The sequence below is a fragment of the Equus quagga genome, chromosome 7 (assembly GCF_021613505.1).
Source record: "Equus quagga isolate Etosha38 chromosome 7, UCLA_HA_Equagga_1.0, whole genome shotgun sequence".
NCBI lineage: Eukaryota > Metazoa > Chordata > Mammalia > Perissodactyla > Equidae > Equus > Equus quagga.
The window spans coordinates 79956201-79978543 of NC_060273.1; the positions used below are offsets into that span (position 1 = coordinate 79956201).

General features: G+C 47.0%; 3 protein-coding genes across 4 annotated transcripts in view; 1 reads left to right on the top strand and 2 right to left on the bottom strand.

Moving 5' to 3' along the window:
- Window positions 1-3578: 3578 nt before the first annotated feature.
- FAM53C (family with sequence similarity 53 member C) lies at window positions 3579-13148 on the bottom strand. Its single transcript, XM_046666929.1, has 5 exons — window positions 13025-13148; window positions 9981-10210; window positions 9542-9599; window positions 7571-8355; window positions 3579-6639 (listed from the first exon to the last, which is right to left on the bottom strand). Exons 2-5 carry the CDS (start codon window positions 10056-10058, stop codon window positions 6382-6384), a joined length of 1179 nt encoding a protein of 392 aa, XP_046522885.1. The 5' UTR covers window positions 10059-10210; window positions 13025-13148; the 3' UTR covers window positions 3579-6381.
- Window positions 13149-13242: 94 nt separating this feature from the next.
- The window catches only part of CDC25C (cell division cycle 25C), a 31067-nt gene continuing 21966 nt past the window's right edge, over window positions 13243-22343 (top strand). Inside the window, exons 1-5 of one of the 2 annotated variants that reach the window (XM_046666926.1) lie at window positions 13243-13375; window positions 18571-18780; window positions 19510-19604; window positions 20570-20615; window positions 22228-22261. In XM_046666926.1, coding sequence (XP_046522882.1) covers window positions 13263-13375; window positions 18571-18780; window positions 19510-19604; window positions 20570-20615; window positions 22228-22261 — 498 coding nt within the window. In that variant the 5' untranslated portion in view covers window positions 13243-13262. Of the gene's footprint in view, window positions 13376-17921; window positions 18134-18570; window positions 18781-19509; window positions 19605-20569; window positions 20616-22227; window positions 22262-22343 lie in introns of those variants that run through there. The other variant, XM_046666927.1, reaches the window with a different exon arrangement.
- On the bottom strand, window positions 14317-16528 carry LOC124242196 (oocyte-specific histone RNA stem-loop-binding protein 2-like). Its single transcript, XM_046666930.1, has 5 exons — window positions 16488-16528; window positions 16277-16381; window positions 15486-15638; window positions 15222-15345; window positions 14317-14448 (listed from the first exon to the last, which is right to left on the bottom strand). Exons 1-5 carry the CDS (start codon window positions 16526-16528, stop codon window positions 14317-14319), a joined length of 555 nt encoding a protein of 184 aa, XP_046522886.1.

Genomic DNA, 22343 nt, shown 5'->3' on the forward strand with positions numbered 1-22343 from the left:
CTCCGCACCACCCGCGGCCGTGACTCCCCCCCCCCCCCCCCCCAACAGCCACCACCAACCACCGGCGCCGCGCAGCGCCCCCCGTGGCCGGGAGCGGAGCCGCAGCCCGGGCCCCGCACAGCGCCCCCCGTGCTCCGGAGCGGGGCGGCAGCTCCGGGCCCCTCGCAGCGCTCCGCCCCAACCTCCCCGGGGCCTGCAGTGCCCCCTGCGGCAGGGAGGGGAATTGCAGTTTCGGCCGGGGTAGGGAAGTGGGCGGGTCCTTCAGTCCCCCATGGCACCATCCTGGTCCCAACCTTTCTTCAGGGGGTCCCATATCTGAGGAAGCTTTAGCTTACCCTCTTAAGACGAAATACTTTTACGGTCATCGGGGCTGTGGGGCAAGGCACCTAGCGAGCGGATGTTTCGAGCTTAGAAGTTAGCGCCCCAATACTCTGTTGATTTCTTATCCCAAAAATAATCTGATACCTTTCCTGTCGTTATCTTTTAGGAAACGTTCTCCCCATTGGTCCTTGGGATACAGTATCTTTCTTCTCACTGGCCTATAACATGGTACCACCCCATTCTATACTACCAGTACTTCATAGATTCCCTTCCAATTGACCAATGTGTTACATCCATTGAATATGATAATGCCATTCTTTGCATTGGCTGAAAGCCAACATACCTCCAACATCTTGGTATTTTGACTTAAACACGTAGAGCTCCTCTTCCCCTTCCAAGCGGGCCAATGTTATTAAGTCAGATGTTTCTCAATTCAACTTTTAGGGGAATTGGAAAGAGACCAGAAGTAGAGATTCCTTTCTGTGGTTCAATAGCATCTCACCTTACCACTGAAGTGGTGGGGCTGTGGGCCAAGAACCCCACTACTCCTATCTGAATTCATTTAATACAGGCATGGGAGATCGATAGCTCCTGTTAGAAAAGGGGCTGTAGAGAAGGGGAGATACTGAATTTTTTTGCCTGGATTGTTATTCACACCAGGCAATTGGAAACCTCGATCATTAACATCGGTAATGTCAGAGACTAGCACAGGTTCCATGGTCTTATGGACACAGAGACTGAATATATATGGGAGCAGACACAAACCAGAAAGATAAAGGGTCTAGTAATAATCCAAGATTGTTACCCTAAAAGTAGCAATTTCTTTCATTGATCTGACCTACAGACTGGAAAAAGCAGCAGCTCGTTCTTTCTCCAAGACTTAGGCGCTTACCCAGTAATCTGTTCACAACCTCGTCTTTACCTTTGACCTACTTTTCTTGTAGCAAATGATGGGGGCAAAAGGGGACCAACTATTGACTTCAATAAAAATACAAAACATCTAGAGAAATCATTCTAGAACTAACCCTGTGGAGCACCAAGGAAACATTTCCTCGGACTATTTCTCTCCCTATTCCTTGGAATTTCTATCTCCTATAGCCAACCTGAGGCCTGACTCAATGTTTTTCTGAAGCACCAAGAAACACCTCTTACAGCACCTGGCCCACAAGTTGTGGTTGGTAGTGGGGAAACAAGGGTGAACCCATACAGGACCCAGCTGCCTTGCAGCTTTTCTACCAAAATTCACTGCTGGCATTTTCTCCTATATGGAGCTCTAACTACTGCCCATGTCCAAAGCTGGCTTCTCACAGTACCAGAGACAGAAATGTGCCTAAGCTTAGGTATGGGAAGGCAAAGATGGAAATTCATTCAACAGAGAAGGCAGGCACTTTTCATATGCCAGTAACTTTTCTAAGTGTTGGCGACACAACACTGAATGAAACAAAACCTTTGCCCTCATGGAGTTTATATTCTTTCCTGTACTAGTGGGACTTTAGGAATGGAAAATGAAATCACATTTCGCCTCACAGAAAATAAACAGTAGAAAAGCCCAACAAAAAAATTGAACAGAAAGGGAAAAAAATTGGGGGTCAGGGGAGAGAAGTCATTTTAGATGTCCAAACTACCTCTGCTCAAACAGTAGGCAAAACAGCAGTTTTAAGGAAAGAAAAAACCTACAATTCTGAGCTTCTTTAACCACACACCATTGCCCTACCCCCTTCAAAGCTCCTCCTTTGTTTCCAGGGCAGGTGACAACTCCCACTCTTTTCAGAGTGTATTTTCATCCCCTCAAACGTTCCTGCTCCAGGTAGTCAAGCCAATCCTGTCTTCTTGCACACTTCATTGGTATTCAACGATGAGAACTACCAATTTGAATCAAGAAACTGGGACGGAGGCTAAGCAACTTGACTCTTCTTGCCACCTGGCAAGTCAGCACCACAACTGGTAAAGAAAGGCTATGCCTTAAGGACAGAGGCTTCTGCCTAGATCTCTAAGCAACTACCCTTCACCCACACACATTGGAAGAATGCTAACATAGGGAGAAGAATGGGTGAAATAGAAAGATCTAAAGGGAGAGAATAAGCCACACAGCTTCTTTCAGCAAACGAACATTCCAAATTGAAGCATCAGGGAAAATACCACCTTCTAGGGGAAAAGAGAAGCTCTGCTGCTAGGATAATTTTCCAAAAGCAGTATTTTTAGGATGGAGAAATTGCCTAGATCTTTGGAATCTGAATTTTGATGACTAAATCTCCATCTCTCCAGGACATAACATGTGCAAACTCTTAAAATAAGAGATTCCTGGTCAAGTCTCCCATCCTGCCTTCTCCCCACTTCCCAAAGCCTACAAACCAATCTAGACAAGTTCCTGACTACACCATCAAGCATTTCTCAGAATGTATTAATACAGGCATACCTCGTTTTATTGCACTTGGCAGATACTGCGTTTTTTACAAGACCCTCCACCAAAAAGAGTATGACTTGCTGAAGGCTCAGATGATGGTTAACATATCTTGGCAATAAAGTATTTTTAAATTATGTACATTGTTTTTTAATTTTTTTTTTTTTGAGGAAGATTAGTCCTGAGCTAACTGCTGCCAATCCTCTTTTTGCTGAGGAAGACTGGCCCTGAGCTAACATCCATGCCCATCTTCCTCTACTTTATACGTGGGACGCCTACCACAGCATGGCTTGCCAAGCGGTGCCATGTCTGCACCCAGGATCTGAACCGGCGAACCACAGGCTGCCGAAGCAGAACGTGTGAACTTAACCACTGCGCCACCGGGCCGGCCCCAAACATTGTTTTTTAGACATAATGCGATTGAACACTTAAGAGACTACAGTATAGTGTAAACATAACTTTCTTATGCACTGGAAAACAAAAAAATTTGTGTGATTTGCTTTATTGCAGTGGCCTGAAACCGCACCTACAATATCTCCAATGTATGCCTGTACTTAACTTCAGCCTGGTGGAAGTGAGAGTGACGGCAGGGAAAAGGAGATGGGTATAAGTACCAGGGAAATAAACCAAATCAGACTGCCAGAAATAACCAAGGCCTTAACAGAAACCCAGGCCATGGGATATGACTGCTGTGGCTGCAAACAGCCTAGGGACCAGATACTGCCCTCAAAGGGCAAAGGCCCAGCCTTGTCCTAGAGGAAGGGGTGGAAGAGTTAGGCAGCCTTCTCCCTGCTTCCTCCTTGCCTTTCTTTGTGGAGAAAGGAAGAAGACACTGTAGTACACAAGGTTGCTTGGGAAAATGCATTATTCTAATAAAACTTTATTTTTTCAAACACAGCCACAGAGGCAGGACCTCATGTTTAACACACACAGACTTATGGATATTTTTTTTTTAATATAAAACAAAGTTTACGAAAAATTTTTTTCCACTTTTTGTGTTTGTAATCCCATTAGCACAGGGACTTTGGCAGCAGGTGGGAGTGAAGGGCAGCTGGAGCTGCCACTGGGCAGTCACCGGGCACAGGACGAGAGCACCAGCCTGGGAGTGGCTTCACTCACACACGCAGGAATACTCACCTATTGGTCAGCCACACCACACACACAACACAGATGCAGATGTCTACCCAGCATCAACCACAGCCCTGTAGGTGTGCTCCACTCTGGGTAAGCCCAATATGTGAAAATCCAAATAGTCAAAACTGCTAAAGTAGAGGGAGGTTGCTTGCTTTACAAAAGAAGCAATCACAGCCTGCTTTTAAATGGTCAGCAGTCCAAATGTATCGAAAAATAGCATTTGGTTTACACAGAACTGTTGGAACAGATCTATTGTGTAAAGCAAAATGAACCACTTCTTGAAAAGGCTTGTCCCAGGGCCACAGATGCTTAGATTGGGAAGCAAGATGATAGTTCCAGCTAGTTTAACCTTCCAGTCTTAAAGTAATGGAATTCAAATATGGTATCTGTAGACTTTCTCCCCTAAGGATGGTGCCCAAGGACTTTGGAGAAGCCAGGGTGGAGGCCAGAATTACTGCCTTCACTTCTTCAGCTTAGGGTCTGCAGTGACCCAGTTGGCACTGCCAGTGGTCTTTTGGAACCTGGCACAGCCAATCTGCAGCAGAGAGCCCAGGGATGAGGATGTCCCAAGAGGAAAAGAACCTGGCACCAGGGAAATTATGGCCTAAAGACGGAGAAGAGCCAGAGGCAGGGTGAAAACAAGGATGGGCAACTCCTGGGCTCAGTTTCCCTGGATTCTCCAGAGAGCCTCTCTCAGGCCCCTACAGACCTGGTAGCTCACTGGTAATACATGGTAACTAGCAGAAGAAAGGGAGGAGCCCTGGAAAGGTAGAACTTCTGAGGGCCAGAGGTTCGAGAAGAAATGAGCATCTCCTCTGGAGTGGAGGCCAAGAGGCTGGAGCCCCACTGATGCTCCTATTTGACATGTGGGAGACCCAGCAACCGACAGGTTCAATTCCATGAGGAAGAAAACACATAGACTTTGGTCTTCTTCCCTAATATAAGGAATTGGGTCCTAAGACACCCTGGAAATTGAAGAGAAAAATGCCTTTCTTCCAATAAACAGGAAGGACAGGTCCAATTTGGTTGTGCAGAGTCTAACCAAAGCTGGACAGAGCCTCACAAGCTATTGTGGCAGCAGCTTCAGTATGCATCTCCACTGGTGCCAGTCCTACCAAGGCTCCTGCAGTCCTTAAACGCCTCACTGTGGTCACTGGGACCTGCTGCCCTGGCTCAAGTTGTGGGTGAGAAACAAAAAACGAAATTCAATCCAACAACAACAAACTCCCAGCTGCTTCTCACGGCCTTTGCTTTCCACATCCTCAGCCAATCCCTCAGTGAGCCCCAACCTCCCTGAGGTCTCTCAGGGCCAATTAGAGGCAAATAAACATTTCCTGGCAGGAGTGGAAGACAAGCAAACTAGTAAATGCTGATATCCCCTTCCTCTTTCTCAAGCAGGTGAGAAAAGAGGCTCGGCCTCAATCATATAACAACAGGTTTCCCTACAGTCTGCTTCCAAAGGGCAGTGCTGAGGCGAGCTCACTCATGTCCGCTGCAGACCAAATGCCACTTCTCCTGCTGCAGGTTGGCCTCAATAGATGCTGGGGACCAATACAGGGCCTTCATTCCTTGTTCTTGACCCTCAAAGGTCAGAGAGTGACAGGAAAAAGTTCCCGTCAGTAGGGAGGGAAAGAGAGAGATGGAGCCCTTCAACTCTGCCTCAGTTGCCCACATGTGCTTGCATCTATTCAGAGAACGAGAGAGGCAGGTTGTACACAGCATAGGCAATCTGATGAGAAAAAAAGGCCAGCTCAGAAACAATGTGGAGAGCCCTCTCCCGCCCCCAATACTAGATCTATCTAGGGGAAAGGGTGGGCCTGAGGAAAAGACCATTAGATGAGGTCACAGCACTTAAAAGACCCTGCTGTACCCCAAAACAGAATCCTTTGTAGAGCCAGTGGTGCTTATGGATTACAAGCCTGGTTTCAGAGCTACTTAGAAAAAAGAAAAACTCGATGCCCTCCTCTTGACTCCTTGAACAAGCCCCTTGTCCCATGGAAACTCAGGATCCTGGGGGTATCATGATGCTCTGCTGTCAAGGAGCAAGTGCCTTCCTTCCCTAAGGCTATGCAAACACACCTTTCCTTGAGTACACTCCCATGCATGCACACACTCTCACACAATTTCTCCAAGGAGGCTGAATGAACCCCCCACCCTGGCCAAATTCTAAGACACAAGTGCCCTTTGAAGCAAAGGGGCTAGTGAAATTCCCCGAGCTGGGGTCAGCAGACCCCTTCCTTCCCTGCCCATTGCTTTCTCGGTGGCAGGGATACTCACACTCAGGGCCGCCATGGGAAGGGTCTGCTCTGGGGCTGTCCCTCCCGCCACCAGCTCCGTTTATCTTGTCCCGGCCAGTCTCTCGGCATGGTCGAGCTTCCTGGAGCGAGAAGATTTCCGGCTGCCCTGAGTGGGAGCCCTCCACTCACCCCTATTCCCAGGCTGGGCCCCTGGCCTTGGGGCCTCCACACTTGTTAGTAGCCATAAGAGAGTCAGTCTGTGTGGCCCCAGGAAGTAGCCTCTCAGTTTTAGTTCTCCTCAATCAGATTCAAGTCCAGGTCCCCAAAGTCCTGCTGGCATAGTGTCCGCTTGCTCAGCGCCTGCCGCCCCCACCGCACGGCCCCCTCCTCCTCCTCTTCGCTTTCACTCAGCACCTGGGAGGAACCCCCAATGGGGCTGCAGGAAGCAGAGAGGGGTGGGGGGCTACAGGCCATGAACCATGGTGGAGAGACGCTGCTGCCTTCCCGGGCTGTTTCTTGGAGACAGAGACCTCCTGAGTATGGTTTCTGTCAAACAAACAACAAAGTTACGAAGGCAAACAAAGACACTACCTTCCCAAGAGTACCCTGGCTCAAGCTGTCTTTCAAAGTCTCTCTCTTGGTTACCCTTGAAGGCAGAAGTCCTAGGCTTTAGGGTAAAGTGTGTGAACTCCCTAATAAAATTTGGAAAATTTAGTGTACACCTACATTTCTTTGAGGAAAGGGCCCATAGTTTCTATTAAATTCAAGATTAGTTTATAAACTTCATGTGGGCAGGAATATTGTCTGCCTATTTCACTATTGTATTATCAGTGCCTAGTCAGAGCCTAGTATATAGTAGGTATTCAATAAATGTTGGCTGATTGGTTGGATGAATGACTCTATCAATAAGTGAATAAGTTCTCAAAGAGGGTTGTGACTCAGTAGTCTAGAAGGAAGCATATGAAAAAAGGGGCAAGTGCATACAACAACTAGCAAGTCCCACTGGGAAGTCACAAAACATTTGTTGAACAGATGAATGATGCAGTAGCCCATTTTGCTTAAGCCCTCACTGGTCCACTTGAAGCAGTGAAGGACAAGTGACAAAACCAGCCTTAAGCGCAAGGAGTGCTGGGGTACTGATGATGGGACTTTTGTGGCTTATGCATTCTCAGAGAGGAGGGAAAGTTCCTCTAGCAGGACATTCTGGGGTCCCTGGAAGGTTTAACATGAGTCTCACCCCAGTCTCTCTGGAACCCTCAGGACTGAGAAGTTTCACAGGACATAGAACTTTTAGTGCTAAAACTAGGACAGTCCTGAGCAAACTGGGATGGTAGACTACCCGAGCAAAAGCTCAGACAGAAAGGAGCTCCAAGGGAGCCCCCGCCAGAAAAGCATGGAGCAGAGGGCAGCTCAAAAGTGAAAATGGAACAGCATCTCCCTACTCCCATCCAAGCTGCCCCAGTCCTGCTGGTCCCACCTGATTCATCTTGTCAAAGTCCAAGGAAGGCCGAAGCCGCCGGGAGTCCTCCTCATGGCGCCGCTTGACCCCAGCTTTGCGGGCATCCAGATCACAAGGCTGTGAGCGGCTTCGGGGAAGATTGCGGAGGCCTCGAGGTCGCCAGGGGAGCTCTGGGGAGGAGGCGGGGGAACTCCGGGCCGAGGGCAAGAAGCGGTTTGCCTGCGGGCCCAGGCTGGGTGACAGGGAGAAGCGGCGCTGGGGTGGGCAAGGTGACAGGGACTCAGCATCACTCTCCCAGGAGCCACTTTGGGGGGAGGCGGCACAGGGTCGAGAAGAATCTTGCGCCAGGGCCAGGCTGAAGAAAGGAGGACTGTAGGGTCTGTGAGCTTGGCCACACTGAGAAGAGGCACTGGGAGCTTGGAGGAACCTGAGGCTGGAGACCCGCTTTGGGGGGCTCTGGTGAGGTACCTGCGGCCCACCCCCTCCACCACTGCCCCGGTGCTTGATGGGAGTCCACAGCTTGGAGGGGGCGGGCCGCCACACTGGCTGCCAGCGAGACAGGTCCACGGGCACTGAGAGTGAGCGGCAGTGCCTCTTGGATGGAGGGGCAGGGGGCACAGGAAGCTTCTCTGGGTCTGGGGGCTCAGGGCTTAGGACTTGGGAGAGGGGCTGCTCCTTTGGGGAACTTCCCCGGCTGGGTGGTCTGAGGTGCAGGCTTAAGCCTGAGGGGTGGTAGCTGAGGTTGAGGCTGTCCTGGAACTCAGCACAGGAACAGTGGGGTAGGCCCCTCCAGGAAGCACCTTCTGGAAGGCATTCATAATAAAAATAATATTAATGATAGCTGATACATTTTTAAGAGCTTACTAGGTGCCACACAATGTAATGAGCACTTTATGTGAGGTTTCCCAAAAACCTCATGAGGTAAGTACTATTATTATCTCCATTTTACAGATGAGAGAAGTTCAGTAACTTGCCCAAAGTCACGTAGGAATCAAACGACCAAAGCAGGATTCAAACTCAGGTCTGTCTGACGCTAAGGCTAAGTTTTTTAACCACTATGCTATACTGCCTCCATTACGAGGAACCACCTGAAATTGAAAATATAGTCTCATATACTGCCTGCCACTCCCTCTCAAAGGTAGAATGAGTCAAGGGAAACAAATGTGTGTGTGTGTGCCCTGCTCAGTCCTCACCCCACTCCATCTAGCCTTACTTTGCTCCCTCGCCCTGCAGCCCGGGGTTGTGAATAGCAGATCAATGCTCTCCTGCCTTAGCATTTCCCCTTGCTATGTGTCAACAGCACCAAGACAGGAGTTAGAGTTGCCAAGGAGTAAGAGGTAATCAAGTAGGTAACAGACAATTCTCATTCCTAAGGAGGGCAAACAGGGTGGGGAAGGCCTTTGATGGCACCTGTGCTTCGGAAACCCTAGGATTGCTCGTGTTCCTTTGCGTCTGGCCACCCACAAGGAAACGCTCAACACAACACACTTATATGAAAGATCTAGCTATATTAAGTAGAAGAAAAAGTACCAAATAACATATAGAGTATACAACCTTTTGTGTTAAAAGAGTAAGAATAAAAAATATACATTTAAATGTGCTTCTATTTATATAAAGACACTCTGGTTGGATAGACAAGAAACTAATAATAGGAGGTACTTTTAGGGAGGTGGTGGGAGCTGGGTGGACAGGAGAAGGGAGACTTTTCTCAGTATAACTTACTGCTATTTTAAAATTTTTGAACCATCCGAATGTATTACCTATTCAAAAAAATGAGATGACAAAAGTCCCCACAAGGCTAGAATAAGAGCAAACTAAACAGATAAATTCCATGCTGGTGCAGTAAAATGGAGACAAGTGCCAATCTCAGAAGGTGACCCTGGCAACAAAGTTGTGGATGTAGGCTAGCTAGCCCTGGTCACTGTAAACCAATGAAAGAAATGTGTGGATGGAGGATGGGCATACACACATGCACACACAATGCCTTACCAGACACAAGCTGGAAAGGGTTCCCACAATTGGAGATGTCTGCATGATCAGGCAAAGGCTAAGGGAGAGAGAATAGCCATCGTGATTCAGGTTCAGTACACAGATTTCTAGGAAGCCCTCTTCAGCTCACCCCTGCAAACCATGGGCTATAAGGATGTTAGGGACTCCTAAGTGTTCTCTTCTTGTCTTTCCAAAGTTAGCAAGTAAAATAATCCACATCTTCCAACATCTCAAACCCTTCTCCACCCAAGATTTGCTGTCCTTTCTCTAAAATTCCTGCCCCCTTCCTTTTGGGCTGGGTTTTGAGCCTTTATTGGGCTCTTCCAGTACAAGTACCATGACTCATAACAGCACAGGACGAGGGTGAAGTATTAGCAACAAACAGCCTCAGAAAAAAGGGGGAGGGGGTCGTGGAGAAGCAGAAAGACTGGTCTTTTACCAGACTGATGCTGAAGCGTGTGCATTTCAGCTCATCCAGAGTCTGCTTCTGTAGCTGCTCAGTGATCAGGGTTATCATGATTCTCCCCAGGATTTGACTTGCACACTTTGGAGCAAATGATGGATGTCTTCCCTGTCGTTCTTCCAGACCTCACTCGTGAGCCGTCTTCTGCCACTGCAGCACCATTCTAGCACCATTGGGACTTCCCTCTCCAGTCATGCCTGCTGAGTCTGCCAATTACAGAGGGACCAGCCCCAAGTGATATTAGAGATGTACCTGGTCCAGAGATGGAAAATGCATGGCACATACTACAGCATCCCTAAGCCAGGCCTCTGGCAGACATCATTAATTGATCACAGCTCTCTCCTGCTAAGCCTAACATAGCCTCAGAAACATCCTGAACTTGGCACTCCAGATAACCAGTAAAATGAACTGGAGTTAGCAAGCAAGTTGAAACCTATTTGCCGTTCCTAACTGGTTCATGCTCTGCTCTGTCTACCCAGAATACCAGCACCACTTCAAAAACAGCTCAAATGAGAGGGATGCCCAATGGTTATTTCTATCCTGATTAGCCCAATATTTTCTTTATCCTCTAGGCACAAGCAAACAGAGGTACCCTTTTCCTAAACAACAGAAATAGCAATAGGTAACAGGGAGGAGCAGTGGTTGTAGGAATGACTTTCTGCTTCAGACCAATCAGAACAATATAGAGTACACAACCTTTGGTGAGAGGATAAGGAAATGGTCCCAGGGTAATTCCAATTACATTTCAACTCTATAGATGTTAAAAACAACTACTCTATGACTTCATTCAACTAAGTTTTTAGCCAGATCTGACTCAAAGACCACGGACACAATTAATCTAGACTCTCACAGTCAGTTTCAGTAGAAGCAAACTAATTCAGAAAACAGGCTTCAAGCCCACACAACTGCTTGAGGGGCCTTGCTCAAGGGAAAAGGGGAGGTTAACGCAGTGTTTTGATACTGTACTGCCTATTCCCAGAAATGACCACCAAGCAGACACCTAATCAGAGAATGTATGTAGCATTTGCTAGTAGAGAGAACTATCAAGAAATCTAAATCTTGATCTTATTTGCTGTGACAGTTTTGTCAAATCATTTAACCTTTCTTGACCTCAGTTTACCCATAAGTAAAATGGGCAGAATAATCTTAATCTGTCACAGGGACAATACAACATGAAATATTAAAATGTAAAAAGCATACCGTCTGATCTGTACAAATCAGGAGTCCACATAGACTGCTGTTTCTCAATCCTCCTGTTTGTTGCTCTATGAAGCCTCAGAATGCCACAAGTGATGATATCATTAAGATCAAGTTTATCTATTTGGCTGGATGCCAACCTTCCTCATCTGCATACCAAGAGAAGCCCAAAAGGGCTCTTCTGTGACCTTGGGGGCAGATCACTTTCTATTTTTGCAAAAAGGAGGGAATCATCTCTACGCCATTGCCACCTCAGAGGGAGGCACGCCACAAGGAAGAGCAAAGAAATACACGTGGATGTACTTGGAGTTTTTTGGAAGAAAGGTGTGAGAAGCCAATCATCATTCTAGTTAACTATCATTTTCATGCATAATTATTATTACCACCCTGAACGAAGTTCCAGCTTCCTGAAAGCTCCCTTCAACTGCTTCCCCTATGTTCTTGAGGGAGAAGCTAAACCTTATATCACTTCTGCTCTTGGTTTCTTAACTTTACCCTCAAAGATCAAGTAGAGAGGGAACCTAACTGCACACTTTTATCCCAGAGACCTCAGGCCTCAGGCTGACCAGCCATGAGGAGCAGGGAGTGAAGCAAACTCTTTCAAGCTTTTCATGAGGCATTTGGCCAAACAGCAAACTCCCAGCTCTCTCTGGGATCAAGCGAAGAGAGTGATTTTGTGTTTTTCTGCATTTTAATTGTTGGGATGTGGCCACACACGGCGGTAATTGGAACAATGCAACTACCACCACGCAACTGATACTCTCAGCCTGAGTTTCCTAAAACAGGCCAGGCAGAGAGGGGGAACAGAACGGAAGCCATAAGGAATCAAACCAGGACACAAAAGAAGGCAAACCAGCTCCGCGAGGGGCCTCCTCTTTCTCAGGCAGGCATAGAAAAAAGTGTAAGAAGCTCTCTCTTGCCGCCTTCCTTCCCCTTCCATTTTGTATATCTGAGGGGCAGAGACGGCCCTGAACATTCACTAAACAAGTTAAAACTTCTCAGCTTAACAACTGGCACGGGGCTCAGTCCTTCACAGAGCAGCAGGCCTAGACCCTGCCCAAAACCCCACCAGGCCCAACTCTCAATCCAGGCTTTCTCTCCACCATTAGCCCCCTAAAATAAAGACTGGACTCCCACCCCATCTCCTATTGGATGGCAGTAACTCCTGACATTCGGGTTTCAGGGATGCTGAGGTTGTGTTGAAACCTGGAGAACCTAGGATCAAGTCAGGCCAAAGGAGAGGAGAGTCACAAATCCCCTAGGGACCTTCCCCCCAGGTCCCAGTCCCAGACCTCTGGGGGAGACTGAAAGAAAACATGAGGGAGGCAGGGAGGTGCATGAACAGGTAAGTGGGGATCTGACTGCTCTTCCTCCATATGGCTCTGGTGGGGAAAGGGGTGACAGTGAGGAGCACCCCTCCCCCCCACCTCGATGAAGAAGCAAAAGCTAGGCCCCCCACCAATCTCCAACCTCTCCCTAGGTTGCCCTGCCTGTCCCCGCGGGGTGGGGCATGGGGGGTCCGCTGGCCCCTGGTGGGGGGGCGCCAGGGCTCGCTCAGGGGGGCTGTCGCTCGCCTCTTCCCAATCAGCTTCCATCATCTGGCCGCGGGAAGCGAACTCAAGACGCAAGGGGATGGAGAGGGTCTGGGACTTAGCACTCCGCCACCCCCTCCCCCACCGGGTCCCGTGCTCTCCCCGCGGAGGCGGCCAGCGAAGCCGTACCGCGCGGGCGGCCGGGCTGGGGGAGGGGAAAGGGGGAAGGAGGGAGGGACGGTTGAGGTGCCCGCCCCGAGGCCCCAGCGCCACCTGCCCTCCGCCACCTACCGCGGCTCCTCCAGCTCCCAGGGCCGCGGCCGGAGCAGCTCTGAGCGCTCCTTTCGCCCCACGGTGCCCTTAAAAGGCGCCGGCGCGAACCAACGGGCCCCTCAGGAGTGTGGGGGATCGCTTCGGTTCACAGAATCCCCCTGAACCGCCCGCGGAGGCTCCAGCCCGACGCAGTTTCTCTCTCAAAGTCTTTCTTGGATAGCGCTGTCGGGAACGAGCCCAGCTCTTTGATTTAGGGATGAGGGTGGCTTCCTCACTATCGTGTCACCCCCTCCAAAATATTGCAGAAGGTGGACGGGCCCAGTTGGAGGCATATCTCGAAACCCGCGGGGGAGGCCGTGTCGGACGAAGGTAAACAAAGCCATCGCCCCCGCCCTCCATTCCTACCTGGGCCCAAGTACAGCACTCTACTCGGCTCGGGTAGCATAACAGCATTGACCAAGGTTCCTCTCACCTGCTCTCCTTTCCCGCACTCTACGGCCGTCTTACTGAAGGAATCCCCCTACCCCTGGCAGAGGACCCGTCCGCGGCGTGAAGGCTTCTGGGAAGTGTAGTCCAAGAGCCGACTAAGGCCTGCTCTGAGTCCCAGGAGCCCCTCTTCCAGCTGCCGGATCGGCTCGAACCTTATAAACCCGGGATTTATAACGGTCGCGGGGCCGTTCCTACTTGGTTCTGTAATTAGCCCCCACTCAAAACACTTTGTAAAACTGAGGAGGGCTCAAGGCTGTTCACTCCTTCTTCTCCCTCTACGCACCTCCCCCCCCAGCAGGATGAGGTAATGGGATTGTGATTATGACATCATAGGCGGTTCAGTTGCTTGCATGGGGGGGGCGGGGGCGGGGAAACGGTGGTTACAGCTGGACCTTTTTCGTTAAGACAGAAAGGGAGGGAGAAAACACGCAGATGAGGTAAAGATGTTGATGGCGCTACATTTCCTCTTCAGGAAGAAGAAACTACCTTTTATTAAATCTCCGCCACTACCACCTCCCACCTCAGCCAAAGTTTAAGTCCTTTTGAAAGAGACCGAATGTAGACGTTAGAAGGCGAAGAGGTTGGGGAACAGCTAGATGGTTTCTGGCTGTTATGTAAACTCAAGTCTCAGCTATCAAAGGTTTAGAGAGACGGGCAAAAAGATGGAAAAAGGAGAGGTTTTAAACAATGGCTTCGTGTTGTGATCTCTTTGTGGGGCAGAGTTTTAGATTTCTTTTTTAATCTATTGGAAAGTAGCAGTAATGCAAATAATCTTCACTATTATACTTAGCAACAAGTCCCCTGAAAGACATCGGTTTTCCCTAAATATTTTGTTCCCCACTCAAGTCTGGGACAAATAAGTAACTGTGATAAACTAGAAAGTAGAGGCAGTGGTGGGGATCTTCCTCATAGAGCCAGGGAAGGGAGGAAGCAGGAGCCACCAGGTCTGCAAACTGAAAAATAAGAGTAAAGGGAAAGGGAGGAACTTAGGAAGAAAATGGGGGTGGAGGGAAGATGCACTGCACATTTCCTTGCTCTGCATCTTGCCCTTTGGCAAAAGAAGGAGCAGGGGCAGGGACCATGAACTATAGGAGACATGGTTTCCAATAATTGCTGTTGTGCATCACTTATGTGCCAGGCACTGTGCTACATACTTTAAATATGTATACTCATTTTTGCTTACAATCATCGAGTGAAGCAAAATCTCGTTATTTGACAGATGAAATGGCTAGAGAGGTTAAATGACTGCCCATGTGGTAGGCAAAGGTAGTATTACAAAGCAGTTTAAGGCTCTAAAGCCCTCGGTTTTCACCACTCGCTGATCCCCCTTTTTATTATTAACCATGCTTACTAAAGTTAAATGATGGAGTATAAGAAGTTAGCAGTGGCTCCATTTGCAAAACATTGAAAGAAACTGAGACAGTTAAAAAAAAAGCAAACCTGTAAGTCAGGTTTCAGGCCTCATTTCAAAGAACTATTACACCCCTTTCATCAAATATAAAATAGCCCCTAGTGCAGCCCAACCTCCCCCCCATTACTAACTATAATTAAATCTCCTTATGCCACTTTTAGTTCTCAAGGTTTTTTTACTCACATCCTATTTGTTCCTGCTGCCCCATTTTCCTTCTTTTGTTCTTGGGCTACTACCTTGAACCCCATCTTCATTGTGACCTCATGGGCCAGACCCATCTCTGACCCTGCTCTAATGGGTTTCAGCAGAGGATACTGCCTGGGTTCCCTCCTGGCCTCCGTCAAGATTCTCCGAGTGTTCCAGGGTCTGAAGCCAGTCATCCAGTAGGTCATCCAAAGGGGTGGAATCCATTGGCTTTAAGAGACTCTCCATTCCCTGCCTAGGAAGGCAGCAGAGTCAGAGGAACATGTACCTCATTTAGACCCCCTTTTCAACCAGCGAAAGCTAAACCTCTGCGAAGTGGGGAGAGGTAGGGTTCAGTCCACCACTCACAGCAGGAACTAGGAATAGTGTACACACCCCTCAGCCCCCCTGCCCTGCAGAGGCTGGCTGGGGGGGTCCCAGGAATGTAGAGCTCTTCTCCACTGCCTGATCTGGGCATCCCAGGAGCGACGGCTGTATCTCCTGTTCTTGTTTGGCGTTTGAGGGTGAAGTCCTGGCTGTCGCTGTGCTCTGGCAATGACAAATATGTGTTAGACTGAGGTCAAGGTGAGGGGCACAACTCACTGCTTTATCACAATGAATCAGGAGACTCGTTAGGGAATTCCCTGAGAATGAGGTAGGATCAATGCTGTCAATCCAACAGAAAAAACAAATCTTCAAATCAGGTTAAACACCAAACTTCCTAACTCGCTAATATTCTTTCTTCTGGGAAGGATAAATTAGATATTCCAACTCCCTCAGAAGTCAAAATAGATATAAAAGAAGATAGTATCTGATATCCCTTTAAAATGCATTCTACGCGTTCATACATTTGGTTTGAAGGTATGCATGTAAACGTACATGTAATTAGGCAAATATGTTGCAGTTAGCCAAGTCAGCTGGAGGCATGAGATAAAAATGGTTGGAAGGAAAAAACTTCAATAGCAAGCATGGTAGAGCTTTAAAAAGTCTTATGGGCCAAGTATGACTTGTTCTATTTGAAAAAAATCTTGGAAACTCATTTTGGAGATTAGATTGCAGGAGAATTAGTTTTAGTAATGCTCCAACTTGGTGAGAACACTCAGATTCTAGTATCTTTCCATCACCCGACACTGAACTAAAGCCACTTGGTTGATGCTCTTGTTATGACCACTTACAACTGCACTCACTTGGGGACCTGCTGCAGAAAGCACTGGTAACCAGGCGTGCGTTTGCCATAATCTATCTGCTTTTGCCGCCGTTGTAGGACAATTTCATCTGTCTCTACTTCCCACCTGCGAGGAAGTATACAGTGGTCCCATGAAGTGTGATTATAGTCATCAAAGCAGAAACCAACTCATCCCACACTCCCATAATCCCTAGCCTGATTTTCGAACTCACCTGGCATGGCAGGACTCTGTGCTGACTCCCACACTCACCATCTCTATCCTAGAGGACAAAGATTCTTCACACACCTTCTTTCAGGGGAAGCAGATTCTACAGATGAAAAGGGTAAAACCCAGCTGACTACACTGCACCTCTCAGCCACTACCACCACCAAGATCCTACCACCAGATAAAGGTTGTATTTCTGATTTACTGTTTCTCAAAGATAAAGGCTGCATTTCTGATTTGTTTCTTAAAGTGAGATCTGCAAGCCATCTGCATGGGTAGCTCCTGGGGGCCTTGAGAATTCCTAGGCCCCACTCTAGACCTATTGAATTATTTTGGGGGCCTGCATTTTAAAGAGCTTCCAAGGTTATTTTAAACATTTTTTATTACGGAAAATATCAAATATACAGAGAAGAGAATAACATTATGCTTTGCTACTCAAGGTATGGTCCCAGAACCAGCCACATCAGCATCGGCTGGGAGCTTGTTAGAAGTGCAAACTCTTGGGCCCTAACCCAGACCTACTGAGTCAGAATCTGCATTTTAACAAGATCCCGAGGTGATTAGTATGCACATTAAACTTTGAGAACACTGATATAATGGACGCCCAGTTCCCCATCACTCAATACTCATGGCCAATTTTGTTTCATTTATACCCACCACCACTTCCACAGGATTATTTAAAAGCAAAACTCCAAGATTAAGTTCTTAATATCACCTAGTGCAAATTTCCAAAACAACCAAAGTTTGGGATCCTTGGGACTGTGATAAGGATTATGCCAAGGGATGATTCAACTCCCCTACTTTCCCTGAAAAATGAATTTCCTTTACCCCACATAACCTAGCGTCTCTGAGATGCTGCGCTCTAAAAGGAACACCGAACAAGGAAAGCTCTTGGAAGGGGCCAATGCCCCTCAGCATAAATACGCACACCTGTCTCGCCCCAACGTCTGCCACACCAGGAGCAAATGTTCCATCTCCAGCGGAAGGCTAGCAAAATTAAGAGGGAAAGGTCCACTTAACGACAAGAGAAAAAAGCAAGGAAAAAGAAATGTTTAAAACACCCAAGTAAACAAACGTCTCCAGGTCTTATCCTAACCAGTGGTTGTCGCTGGCCAGGTGCAATTTAAATCTCCCGGGGTTGGACGAGCAGAGGGACAGGAGAGCTCAGAAAGGGTGTAGCGATTGGCTAGAGGGAGAGCCAATGGTACGCCAGGCTCCCTGTGGGGCGGGGCTTACCTAGTCGCTCGCTGAACGCTGGTGCGCCAATCGGCATCCGACTCTGGCTGCGGGGCGGGGCAAATCGTGCTCCTGCCCGAGAAAACTCACGCCCCCGGGTGATGTACGAGACAAACGATTGGCCGAGGGGGTCTGGGCGGACGCGCGGAGATTGGCTGACGCAGTTTAGAGGCGAGCGGGATAGGTTATTGGGAGGGCGGAAGGTTTGAATGGTCAAGGTCTGTGGCAGTTGATATCCTCGCACGCAAGCTGTAACTTCGACTCTATGCGGAGAGAAGCGGCAAATCCTGACCCTGGCCTATCCAGTCGAGAAGCAGAATTGTAGCCTGGTTAATCGCTTCCTTTCTCCAGATTTCCTTTACTTCTGCTCCAGTCTTCACTTGTGTCTGATCCCCATCCGCTCCCTTTCTCCTGAAGGTAGGTCTCAGACTCAAACCTGAGGTTAGCCCGGAGTCGTCTCCGCTACAGAATCGCCGAGACCCCATGGTCCCTCAGGGTCCGGTCCGGGCCCCGCAAACGGAAGTTCGGAAGACCTAATAGGCATTATCACGAGTTAGGAGAGGTGAATTCCTTCCGGTCAGGAGTCACGAGCTGTGTGGCCCGGAACCAAAGGGTTTTTTCCCTCTTTAAGGTCCTGAGATTGCCTCTCGGTAAATTCAGGTTCCGACGAAAAGGCCAAGCCGCTTCGGGCAAGTGCGATTTAACCATCAAGCCAAGTTGTGATTCACGGTTTGGGGATGCCCCTCCTCCGATACCGATCCGCTCGCCGCTGCTGGGAAGGGTGGGGGAGGCTGTGACAGCTAGTCAATATAGACGACGTTCGCCTCTTAGCTAGGTTTTATTGTTTTTCTTAGTGAGAGCTCGGAGACCATGTCTGCAGAACTCTTCTCATTCACGAGAGAGCCAGGAAGCCCGGGCTCAGGACCTAGTTTTAGATCCAATCAGAGGAAGATATTAAACCTGCTCCTGGAGAGAGACACTTCCTTTACCGTCTGTCCAGATCTCCCTAGAACGCCAGTGGACAAACTCTTTGGTGATTCTGGACACCTAAGCATTTTGTCTGGGTAAAGCTTTTCTTTTCAGACCTTATCTCCTTTGCTTTTCTAAACAGTTTTAGGTTTTGTTTTTGTTTTTAACTATGCGGGCTCAAAGATGACAGTTTAAGTGTCAGCTCTGCCCTTGACTAACTATGTGACCCTTTTGAGTCTCAGGCTTCTTTTCTGTGACATAGAAATAATAATACTATCCTATCTTATGAGAATCTTGCGAGAATCAAATGATGTGATGTCTGGGAAAAGTCTTTGAAAACTCTTGCATTGTGTGAGTTGGTCACTTTAGTGGTATCAATATTAGTGTTACTGTTATTGTACTTTAAATTTTGTTCATGCCCTGATGCCTCAGCTAGCAAACAAAGTTGCAGAGTTATGGACCTGAGAAGTACTAAAGATTGCAGGGAGAAATCAAATTTATGTACTCATGGTGCACAAGGGCAGAAGATGTGGGGTCAAGACCTATCTTGGCCAATGAACTTTGGTTCTTAATTTAAAAAATTATCTTGTCTCAATATGTGGGTGAGGAGAAAATGAGGTACAGATTATTGGAGTAGAGAAAAGGTAAGAGAGTTTTCTCATCCTAGTCTGAGATATTTCCAAAAGCAATTAGATTTATTTGGACACTGTTCAGATTATGTGATAGTCATTGAGAGGTGTTTCAAAACAAGAGGATAACACGATCTTTGTCTTTTAAGGATATTACAACTTAATGGGAATCTTGATGTATTATTGTCTCAACAGAGGAACCCCAAAATGTTGCCTTGATCTTTCGAATCTTAGCGGTGGAGAGATGTCTGCCACTCAGCTTACCACTTCTGCAGACCATGATGAAACTGGTAGGGAGAAGGGAGGTAAAGGCCTCAAGGGAAAGAATAACTTTTAAGGGGGAGGGCAGGGTAGAAGGATAGAGATGGAAGGTGATAAAGATAGGTAGCGAGCCTTGAAGTTGGAATTTTTTGGGTACCCAGAAGATTTTTGAGGAGAATGATTAAACCAATGGGAAGAGAAAGATCACACTAATAGGAGCCACTTTGCATTTGAAAAGTTAGACAGGAAGGAATATGTGTTGACTGATTGATTGTGAGAATGAAAGTAGTAGTTAAGATGAGTTTTATGCCCTAGTCTAATCTCAGCAGAGGCAAAGAAACCCACATAAAGAAAAACTTTGGGGTCAGCAGGTGATGCAGCAATTAAGTGCGCACATTCCGCTTGGGCTGCCTGGGGTTTGCTGGTTCGGATCCCGGGCGCAGACATGGCGCCACGTGGCAAGCCATGCTGTGGTAGGCATCCCACATATAAAGTAGAGGAAGATGGGCACTGATGTTAGCTCAGGGCCAGTCTTCCTCAGCAAAAAAGAGGAGGATTGGCAGCAGTTAGCTCAGGTCTAATCTTCCTCAAAAAAAAAAAAAGAAAGAAAAATTTATTAACTAATTCTTATGTGTTTTTATAAGGCCTGTGCCTGAAAGAAATATGTTTTATTAGTCAACCATTTTAGTATTTGTTCTAATTTTAGATTTACTGAGTGGTAAGCTTTCTTTTCTACTCATGAAAAAAATCTCTGTAGGTTAACATAGTGTACTGCTTCCTAACTTTTCTTCTTTCAGTGACACGTGTAAATTCTTAAATTTCCACGAACTTGTACCTTGTACCCTGCTACCTTGTACCATGAAATTGGTACCTATCAAGAGACTTTGTGTTCAAAAGGTCAGCTTTTGAAATTAATATGACTTACTGGTAATGAAGATATCAGAAGGAAAGACAAGATGCATGGACAAGAATAACTCTTCATATCTGTTTGCAGGTCACTTGAATTCTTCAGGACCTCAGGAGATACAATTATCTGTGATGTAAGTTCTTTTGCTAAATGAACCCCATGCTGAATACTGACACGGGGATTTTATCCTATTTAGACTATGCAGAGTATAGAATGTGTCACTTTGGGTGTAAGTGGGCCTGAAGGCCTAGATCCTTCCCTTGAAAGGTTTTTAAGTTTCCTGGGTCTGAATAGTGTTGTGAAAATGAAGGCTACTCATTTTAACCATCACATAAATCAGTATTATCTTTAAAAATGGAGGAAAATGGAATACTGCACTTAGGCATAGTTTGTTATCTGCATGTGAGTAGTGCTATATCTTAGTGGTTAAAAGTGCAGAGTGTAGGCTCTGGAATCAGAGAGTCTGGATTCCAGTGGCTTACTGCTTTACCAACTGTGGCTCTGACAAGTCTGTTAACTTCATGGGACCTCAGTTTCTTTGTTCATGATAAAGAAGTAATAATAAAGAGATAATAATAACACTTCTGGGGCCAGCCCCGTGGCCAAGTGGTTAAGTTCGCGCACTCTGCTGCAGCGGCCCAGTGTTTCGTCAGTTCGAATCCTGGACGTGGACATGGCACCGCTCATCATGCCACGCTGAGGCAGCATCCCACATGCCACAACTAGAAGGACTCACAACTAAGAATATACAACTGTGTACTGGGGGGCTTTGGGGAGAAAAAGGAAAAAAATTTAAAAAAAATCTTAGGGGGCTGGCCCCGTGGCCAAGTGGTCAAGTTCGCGCGCTCTGCTGCAGGCGGCCCAGTGTTTCGTTGGTTCGAATCCTGGGTGCGGACATGGTACAGCTCATCAAGCCACGCTGAGGCAGCGTCCCACATGCCACAACTAGAAGGACCCACAACGAAGAATATACAACTATGTACCAGGGGGCTTTGGGGAGAAAAAGGAAAAAAAAATCTTAAAAAAATAATAATAACACTTCTGATAAACAGCCATTATAGGGAAATTTAATCCTTAGAACATACCAAGCATTTAATAATATTTGTTATTATTACTCATGAGGATTCTTTGTTGAAGATCTTAAAATGTTCAATCAGAGAATACTCAAGGAATGAAAAGTAATTTTAATTCAACTTCTTAACTTATTAAACTCATTGTAAGTTTTCCATTTGACTGTGTTAATCTTTTTAGAACTTTATCCTTTGATGCTGAGGTAAATTAGGTGCTACATTGGTGCACGAGGGAAGGCTTTCCATGACTATTTTTATCAATACATGTGAAAATTTCACTTTGTATTGCTTGTATTTTCTTTGAATTGCTTAAAATGTCTTAACCCATGTAGACTGGATAAAATCCTGGGAGGGAGGATAGAAATTCATAAAAAGTAAATATTAGCTCCCAATAGTCAATGCTGGAAAATTACTAAATTGTTTAATTTGTCTACATAAGATATAGGACAAACTCATCATCTTTGATGCGTGTGTATATATATATATATATAGTTATGTCACTTAATGTCTTGATATTTACCACAGAGAGCACCCTATGTATTGTTATCGGAGGAGACATAACTAGATATAGGACTCCTAGAATGGAAGAAAGGAAAAGTTGGGATGCCCCGAGCCACTGAAGAATAACCAAACAGTATTTGGGGCTTAACTAACTGCAGTTCTTTTGATCTATAGGAATCATCACCAGAACGTTATAAAATGCAGCCCAGTAAGTAGCCCTTCTTTCTTGGGTGGGGTTTCTTTCTCAGGTGGGATGCAGAGGCTTTCCAGCTCAGCTGTGGCTTGAAGAT